At 46.1% G+C, this 9,540-nt stretch overlaps 1 protein-coding gene across 1 annotated transcript; it reads left to right on the forward strand.

Moving 5' to 3' along the window:
• Window positions 1–1,704: 1,704 nt before the first annotated feature.
• LOC133372067 (olfactory receptor 5V1-like) lies at window positions 1,705–8,089 on the forward strand. Its single transcript, XM_061600298.1, has 2 exons — window positions 1,705–1,716; window positions 7,163–8,089. Exons 1-2 carry the CDS (start codon window positions 1,705–1,707, stop codon window positions 8,087–8,089), a joined length of 939 nt encoding a protein of 312 aa, XP_061456282.1.
• The last annotated feature ends 1,451 nt before the right edge of the window (window positions 8,090–9,540 follow it).

A 9,540-nucleotide genomic window follows, 5' to 3' on the forward strand; every position in this document is an offset into this window, starting at 1 on the left:
ATAAGACCCCTGGCACCTCATCGGAAAGTTGCATAGGTCCCTTAATCCAAAACTATGGCTAACTTTTAATGATGTCCCACATTGTGCTGTTCATAGCAGCAGCTAAGGGACGGCTGCAGAAAATAAACACTGCATAAGGTTATTTGCATCTCTTGTGCCTCTTATGAATCAGCTCTCCCAGTGTGCATTACCTGGAGGAAAGCCCATGCCTGAGGCAATTATAGCATCCATCCATCATCCAAATTTCAGACAAGTTAAGGTATGGCTAAAATTGTGCCTGCTGTGGTTGCACCCACAAAGAACAGAAATAAAACGTTTTCAAGTCATAAGTAACAAAAGAGACCTCGCCCTTGCAAGATTATCCTTCTCATTTGGATTTTGTCTGTGATACATACATGGACATATTTGCTCAGTACTGCAGGGCCGGACATATTGTCTAACTCGGTGGACATGTGGGGAGTTCAATCCTGCTTGTATGATATGTTCCCCCTACCCCAGCGGGCAAACTTTGACAGGTGGGTGGGATAACCCATCTGTCACTCACCTGGTGCCAATAGGATGTCAAATGATTGACAGGTGGGTGGGTGGGTGTGGTCCCACCAACCCATCATAGTTGGCCCATTGGAGTGGGAGATAAAGAGCTAGACCAAAAATGTTCCCCACCCCTGAGTTACACAAAGCACCCTAAGAAGAGAGAACTGGGTGGGTTTCCTTGACGTTGCCCATCCGCAGGGAGCCCCTGGACGGTAGACTGAGCGGGCACACAGTTCAGCTGGGCACAGCCATCTTCCCCACTATGGAGAGGTGAACTGTGTTTCTATTTAAATTGCAGTCGCTCTTTCAAAACTTGCATCTATACACATGCAATAGCATGTGCAACTCTGCCGTTAGGCTGGCTGGGTGTCCTACTTTACAGAGGGCAGTCCTCTGTTTGAAGGGCTATTAGAGGACCACCCTTGGTTTGAAGACCATCCTTTACTTTATGAGTTGGCCTGTCCAAGTCTGGCTTAATGATTAAAAAAAAAAAACACTCTAAGCAGTGGAGGGTAGTCCACTGGGCCAAATGGGGCTCTGCCCTGCCTAGCTCAATCTGCCCTCTGCCAGCTTCCATCTACCTGCCTTTTTATTTACAAGCCAATCCACTGGCTGTCAGGTCACATCCACACCATTCCGTTAAAGCCCATTGTTCTTGCCCAAAGACTCCTGGGAACTGTAGTTTGTTAAGGGTGCTGGGAATTGTAGCTCTGTTGGCCTGGTTCCCAGGAGTCTTCAGGGACAGCCATGTGCTTTAAATGTATGTTATGGATGTTGCTTTAGTGTTGCCCTTCAACAAGGTGGAGGATGGGGAGAGAACCATAATTAGTTGGCTCCACCTATCATTGGCCCTGGCTCCACCTACTTTCATCCTCCCTGCCTTCCACCCCAGCAGTCCCAATGAGCACCATTCACCACTAACTCTAAGTTGCCCTCCAAGTTTCCCATCAACAGTGAGCATCTAGATAGCACACAGCAACACTGGTCGCAGTCTTCCAAGTTATATTAAGATGGATCATATCTCTGTTTGGATAATGCAAATCCATGCCCTCTTATTTTTTGGTGATGATTGCGCTCAACATTACCAGCAGGATTGCTTAAGTGTCCCTGCAAACCAAACCATTTAATTATCCCCTATTAATCATCTGCAACCACAGAATCCCATACAGCATGGATCTGAGAGTCTTCTGTGACTGTAAGTCCTCAGAGGTACAGAGGCCCTTTAAAATACCAGCCCAGGTGGGCACATTTCCACAGACCGTGGCCACCAGCAAGGTAAGCACATCTTCTCTCTGCCCTCCTTAAAATCGGGTTAGATTATTATCCTAGCTAACCCCAGCTTTGAAGGTTTAGAAAGGTTCAGAAAGGAAGATTAGGTGTTAATACAAATGTGTAAATATTCTTGAATACAGACAGGAGAGCTCCATCCTCAGCAGTGTGTGAACATCATCACCAATGACAGCCGTGCCTCACCAGGAGGGATGGGAGAATGTGTCAATTTCAGTCTCTCACTTTTACTACCTTAAATTCAGTTCTCACATTTCCATATCAGCATGCGAATTGTTTTTCAAGTCCTTGTGAAAATGCATCAGGAAATTTCTCCTGACGTACACATTTTTGTATGTGATTTTACCTAACAGACACTTTTTTGCAAAGCAATTTCCTCTCATATAATGCATTTTTAAAATGTTATTTTCACGAATGTGTACATTTATCCACACACTTTACCTTGTTGTTGTTATGTGCCTTCAAGTTGATTTCGACTTATGGCGACCCTGTGAATCAGCGACCTCCAAGAGCATCTGTTATAAACCACCCTGTTCAGATCTTGTAAGTTCAGGTCTGTGGCTTCCTTAATGGAATCAATCCATCTCTTGTTTGGCCTTCCTCTTTTACTACTCCCTTCTGTTTTTCCTAACATTATTGTCTTTTCTAGTGAATCATGTCTCCTCCAACACCACATTTCAAATGCGTTATTTTTTCTCTTATCCGCTTTTTTCTCTGTCCAACTCTCACATCCATACATAGAGAGAGGGAATTTACCTTAGCATATGGATTTTTGTACATGTTACCTGGCTGGACAACTGCATTACAAACTTTGCTGAAGTGTGAATTTTGAAGGATGGCTGTGTTTCAGTCCACAGATTGTCCCAGAAAGTGCAGATTATGTAGGTTTACCTTTAAACGCAAACACAGTTTTTCCAGAAATGTGCAAAAGATTCTCAAATGCTTTATAGCACCTATATATTTTTTCTTGCATGCTGCAGGTCTTTGAGAGAATTCCCTTGAGTCACATTTCTGTTAAAATGAGCCAGCCTTCTGCCACATCCATCATGGATCCTGGCTTCAGTGGTAGGTATTTAGATGATATATTTGGGATCAGCAATTATATGATTCAACGTGGAGTTCAGGGAGTCAGCCAGCCATGCCCTCTTCCAAGATACTCCATTCCATCCTCCCACCTGCTTGCCCTTGTTTTCCAGGAATGCTGAATGACTGCTGGTGGCAAAAGAATGGAAAACCAAGGGAATGGAATATCCTGAAAAATGGCACAGCTGGATATCTGGCTGAAACCCTGAAAGGGAGATGTCCTCACTGCAACAATCTCTGGCATGTCCCATTTATTTATCCTTAGAGCTAAATTCGATTTTCAGTTCAGAAATATTCCTTCTCACCAGCTAAAGAATTAGAAAAAAGTAAAACCAATGTTGAGGTCATTAGCAATGTTGCTAATTCTGCCATAATTGCAAAAGAAAGATTTTGTGGAGAAGGGGTGGGGGTGGAATTGTGTTTTGGGTAGATTAAATTCTCTTCTAACGCATGATAAACTCACTTGGGACGAAGGTATGTGTGTTTTAGGCATTAATTCCTTGGTTCTGACAAGGATGAATCGGAATGTGTTTGCCAGGTTCTGCTCAGAGTAGACCCATTGAAATGAATGACCCTGACTAATTGAGGCACATTTATTTATTTATTTATTTATTATACTTGTATACCACCTCATAGCCGAAGCTCTCTGGGCGGTTTACAGTAACTAATTAATTTCAGTGGGTCTACTCTGAGCAGAACTTGGTTGCTTGCAACCCAAAAACAAATGTGGATCAGGTCCACACACAGCACATGGCGATTGCTTTTTCCAGCCACTTCATTTGAAAGCAGAGGAAACTAACCTGTGGCCTTCCAGATGTTGATGAGACTACCAATCCCATCAGCCACAGTGTGGCCAGTGGCCGGGGAAGATGGGAGCTGTAATCCGGCATCATGTAGAAGGCCACAGTGTCTCCACCCATAAGGCATTAGTAAAAAAGAGACTGCTAGCTTGATATTGTTATACGATTTGGGGGAGGGGGTCAGTATGGATGATGTCTTTGGGTCCCTTCCAAGCCTGTAATTCTGTATCTGGAAATTTGGGATCCACAGTAGAGAAAGCTGCTGAATTGGTCGGGCCAGTTTCTTTGCTAAGCGGCCAGACCCGTTAAGTACCGGATTCAACATGCCTAAAGAGTCGAGAGGAGATGTGCTGCCCCTTGCCATAGGAGTAACTGGCTGATGCTGCATAACTGGCTCTTCCAAGAAGGGTAGACTCCTGCACACACCCACACAATTGTAGGGCCAAGAGGGAGGCTGCTCTCTGTGCTGAATCCAAGGCCATGCCTTTGGGGCAGCTCCCTGGAAGCCTAACAGGGAAGCAAGGCCCCTTAAAGCATTTGTGCTGTGTTAATGCCCCTTCCAATTTATGCTTAGGTTGTGTATATGTGTAAATAAAACCATATAGCGTGAAGACACCACTGTCTCCATACACCTTCATCCCAAGGAGACCGAACCCTGGATAAGCTCTGGAGGCCTCTCACTGCTCAGAGATTGGGGTGCGCGCAACAGCTCCTGCGCTGGCCCTGACATACAGATGGGGAAGAAGGGAGGCTTTAAAACAGTGGGGATGGAGAGCGGAAGAGAGAGCGGTGGCCTTTCTGATGTTGCTGGGACTTCCAACTCCTATCAGCCCCAGCCAGCACGGCCAGTGGTCAAGGTTGATGGAGACCAGCAGCATCTGGAGAGCTGCAGGTTCTGTTTGTTGCTCTACCTCCACTGTCGGAAGCAGTATACCTCAGCTCTGAACGCCAGCTGCTGGGAATCGCAAGTGGAGAGGAGAGTGCTGTTGCGCTCAGGTTCTAAACTATGGAATTCGCCCCTGCAAATGGCAGGGATGGCTACCAACTTGGATGGCTTTACAAATCCATGGAGGATAACAAAGCTATCAATAGCTACCACCCCGGATGGCTGTGTTTCACTTCCACGGTCAGAGGAAGTATGCTTCTGTATCCCAAGTTGTTGGGAATCACAAGCAGGGAGATGTAGGCTGCTCAGAAGTGAAAGACTTAGAGTTTTCCAGAAAGACAGGATAGAAATGTCTAGTAAGGAGTTAAACAGCGTGCAGGACTGCCAAGGTCAGCTGATAGCAGATGTGGCTGGCGAAGGGCAGTGTAAGCTATATAGTCTTGATAGCTGAAGCACAGAGTGTGGGGGTGTTGTTAGAGTAAGGAGAAGCCAGGATTGCATTAATGTCTATAACTGCTAGTCAGTAAAGACTCTTAAAACCTATCAAGGACTCTGTCTATTTGTCTTGGGCCTCCTACTGGTTTTGGGCACAACCAGGTACAACTGGTCTCTGGGCATACGCTGGAATCACCGCTACCACAGGAGAATGCTGTTGCGCTCGGATCCTGCTTGTTGGCTACTGAGAGGCATCTGCCTGACCACTATGAGAACAGGATACTGGCCTAGATGGGCCTCATGTTCCCCATCCTCGATTGAAAATACAATTCACAAGAGTCAAAAGTCAGTGAAACACTGTTTGGAGAGAGCGTTTTTTAAACAACAGGTTCAGGTAGCAGGTATTTCATTGACATTCTGCATTTAGGACCTAGGACCACTGAAGTCCAATGTGGCATGATTACATATCCAGTTGATAAGAGTTTTACTTGCATGTCCCTGTCACTTTTGCCACATATTATTTGTTGTTATTATTTGACTTATATCCCACCCTTCCTCCCAGCAGGAGACCAGGGCGGCAAACAGAAACGCTAAAACACTTCAAAACGTCATAAAAACAGACCTTAAAATACATTAAAACAAAACGTTAAAAAGATTTTTTAAAGCTTTAAAAACATCTTTTAAAAAGGGTTAAAATCATATTATTAAAAAAAACATATTAACAAGCAATTCCAACACAGACGCAGACTGGGATAGGTCTCAACTTAAAAGGCTTGTTGAAAGAGGAAGGCCTTCAGTAGGTGCCGAAAAGATAACAGAGATGGCGCCTGTCTAATATTCAAGGGGAGGGAATTCCACAGGGTAGGTGCTGCCACACTATTTACACATACTTTACACGAGCCACATTCAGCTTCTTTCAATGGAAGGGCGGGGTATAAATCTTCACAATAGACAGACGCTGGCTTTATGGCTTATGTGCTGCATTACTTAATTTTGTTGTTTGATGACTTTTGCAGGCTGCCTTGCAGCAGAACTGCTCTTATGTATCTGATTCAAATATATTTCAAATACACAATCCGATTCAAATATATTGAAAGCCCTCATCCTAATTCCTCATTTGGGGAAGGGCTGTAGCTGAGTGGCTGAGCACCTCCTTTGAAGACTAAGGTTCAATCGCTGACATCTCCAGATAGGGCTGGGAATGTCCAGTCTGAAACCCTGGAGAGTCGCTACCAGTCAGTGTTGACAACACTGAGCAACATGGACCAAATGCCTGAGTCATTATAAGGCAACATCCTAGGTTCCTCATGCCTCATAAGGAAGATCAGGAATATCCCCATTGCCCTCCACAAGCTGGAGAGATAACATGTGAAGCAGCGAGACTTGTCCACCCGGGTAGGCTCCCTTTGTGTTTTCAAACCCCAATCTTGCAGGATTCAAAATTGCATGTGGAGCCTGCAGGAGTAGAAAATGCTCCCTGCTGCAGATGTCCAAGTCATGGAGTGTGACAAGGATGGTTACATGTATGGGGACACCTCAAGACATTGTGGGTTTTTTCGTGGATGTTTTCTGCAACCTGTCATTGACGCAATGATAGGTCGTGGATTTATACTGGACTGCCCACCTATCATTCCACTTTCTTAGTTGTTCTGCAAGGGCTTCCCCAAGGTGACCGCATTATTGCCATCTAGCGGAGGGGTACTCTTGTGCTATTGGGCAACAAAGGCCACAAAGCACAGGGCAAAATAAAATAAAATAAACTGGAACATTTGCAGTATAAAAAGATACAGCAAGAAGCGCTGATTGGAAATGTAGCAGTGTGCCTGCCCTGAAACTTTTGCAGGCACAAACAGTATTGCATATAACCTTCCCGATACTATCATGAGCACCAATCTTCATGAATGCCCAGTTGAATAAGTCTCAAGGAGCCATGTGTGTGTGCGTATGCATGCACACAGAGCTAGCACACTCGACCTTGCTTTTCTAAACACGATTCTAATCTTGTTTAGATTAGAAAACGTAAAGAAGGCTTATGTCAGTGGGTATCCCACCATCCCATGACTTGCAAAGCTTCATTAATGTTGCGGCTGAATTACTAGTCCTTGTGTCTTCTTCCCAAGGTGTAGGAAATCTACAGAACCACACCTCCGTCACCGAATTCATCCTCCTGGGATTCTCAAACCATCCTGATTTGCAAATATTCTTCTTCTTAGTGTTCTCCATCATTTACATGGTGACCTTGATGGGAAACCTGACCATCATTTTGGTCATTGTCTCTGACGTCCGTCTCCACACACCCATGTACTTCCTCCTTGGAAACCTCTTCTTTATCGACCTTTGCTCCATGACAGCTACTGTTCCCCAAATGCTGGCAAACTTCCTCCGGGACTCCAAGACCATCTCCTACGCTGGGTGCATAGTCCAGATCTTCTCCCTCGTTTCCTGTGTCGGGGCAGAGTGCATCCTCCTTGCCGCCATGGCTTATGACCGATATGTAGCTATCTGCCACCCGCTATTGTACACAGTCATTATGAACAGGAAAGTCTGCTTCCAGATGGTGGCTAGCTCGTGGACTGCAGGCTTCTTAAACGCCCTCATGCACACTGTCCTGACATCTACTTTGTCCTTCTGTGGGCCTAGGGGCATCCGCAATTTCATGTGTGATGTCCCCCCGCTCTTGGAGTTGTCCTGCACGGACACAGCCCTCGACAATATTGTGCTCCACACAGCCAGTGTGTTCATCGGGATCAGCCCGTGCTTCTTCATTGTCATCTCTTACGTCTTCATCGCTTTAGCCATCCTCCGGATGCATTCGGCTGAGGGCAGGGACAAGGCTTTCTCCACTTGCACCTCCCACCTCGCAGTGGTCATCACGTTCTTCGGAACGGCTCTGTTTAATTATAACCGGCCCAGCACGGGCTACTCATTAGATGTGGACACCCTGGTCTCAACCCTGTATTGTATCATAACCCCCATGTTAAACCCAATCATATACAGCCTACGGAACCAGGAAGTGAAGCTGGCATTGAGAAAACTAGCAAGTGGAAAGCAGACTGTCTTCTAAATCAGAGGCAGGCAGACATCAGGCTCGCTAGATCTATTTCTTTTTTTAAAAAAATTGCTAGAACCCTGCAGACTACCAGGTGCAAAACAGCAGCTGGGAGTGAGCTTTGGAGGTGAAGGATGTACAGTTAGCACCTCTGGTCACATTCTCAGCCCCAGAATTTGTTTTAGGGCCAGAAGTGAGCTTGCGGTATTTCCAAACACAAATCTAGTGGGGCTAGGTGACAGCACCCACCCGTCACCTATGTTGCTGCTGTTTACTGGGAGGGGTGAGGTGATGGTGAAATCAGCACAGTGCAAAAGCACCAGTGGAAGCACCAGATTGACTCCACCAGTGTGTTTGCACCATGCCAACTTCACCACCACCTTCCCCCTCTACCTCCTGGTAAGCAGCAGCAACACCGGCAAGGGGAGGTCAGGTGAAGGCACTCAACCCCACTGAGCGCTACTGCACAAATCTCTCCTGGTTTCCCCCTAAGTCAGGGGTGGAAAGTGCTGGTTGGCCCACAGGCTGCATTCACCCTTGCAGAAACAAAAGGGAAAAGCACCATGCAATGGACGGAAAAGAGAGGCAGGCTCTGGTGCTTGGTGGGTTGAGCCTTAATAAACCTACCAAGCCCCAGAGCCTGCCTCTCTTTTCTGTGCATTCACCCTTGGCCAGACTTCCACAAGCCACATGCCAGTGGTGGGTGCGCCCTCCTCCACATGCACACACTTTTACACACAAAACACTCAGACCACATGCTACAGGCACATATACACAGGCGCACAGCTTCTCCCAGAGGCGGCTGGTGCCTCCATGTCAGTGGGGTAATGGAATCTGCTCTGGGTTTTAGTCTGAACTTTCAAGGAGCTGTCCAGGATGCTTTCAGGACTAAAACCTGGAGTGGATTCCACTGCCCCACAGACATGGAACCACCAGCTGCCACCGGCTGCCATGCCCCTTAATAGCTGATCAGTACATATCAACTAGGAGGGGGAGTTATCACCGGCCAGAGTTCGATTCCAACAGAAGGAAGAAGTTGAATCTCCCGTAAAAGGGGTCGAGGTCCACTCAGCCTTCCATCCATCCGTGGTCGGTAAAATGAGTACCTGGCATATGCTGGGGGGTAAAGAAAGGCCAGGGAAGGAACTGGCAATCCCACCCCATATATATGGTCTGCCTAGTAAATGTTGCAAGACGTCACCCTAAGAGTCAGAAACGACTCGCACTACAAGTGCGGGGACACCTTTACCTTTTTAGTCATGTCTATTAACATCCATGGGTAGGACCAGCATTGAATACGACACAGTAGTTCTAAATTTGCATCTATACATATAAATTAGCATATGCAAAAATTATGCAAATCTGTATTCTATTCTGGTGTAAGTGGCCTCACATTAACGGCATAGACCTGCCCTCTTGTACTCTGTACAGCATCATACACACTCATGAAGCAATAATAATAATAT

The sequence above is a fragment of the Rhineura floridana genome, chromosome 17 (genome assembly GCF_030035675.1).
Source record: "Rhineura floridana isolate rRhiFlo1 chromosome 17, rRhiFlo1.hap2, whole genome shotgun sequence".
Lineage (NCBI taxonomy): Eukaryota > Metazoa > Chordata > Lepidosauria > Squamata > Rhineuridae > Rhineura > Rhineura floridana.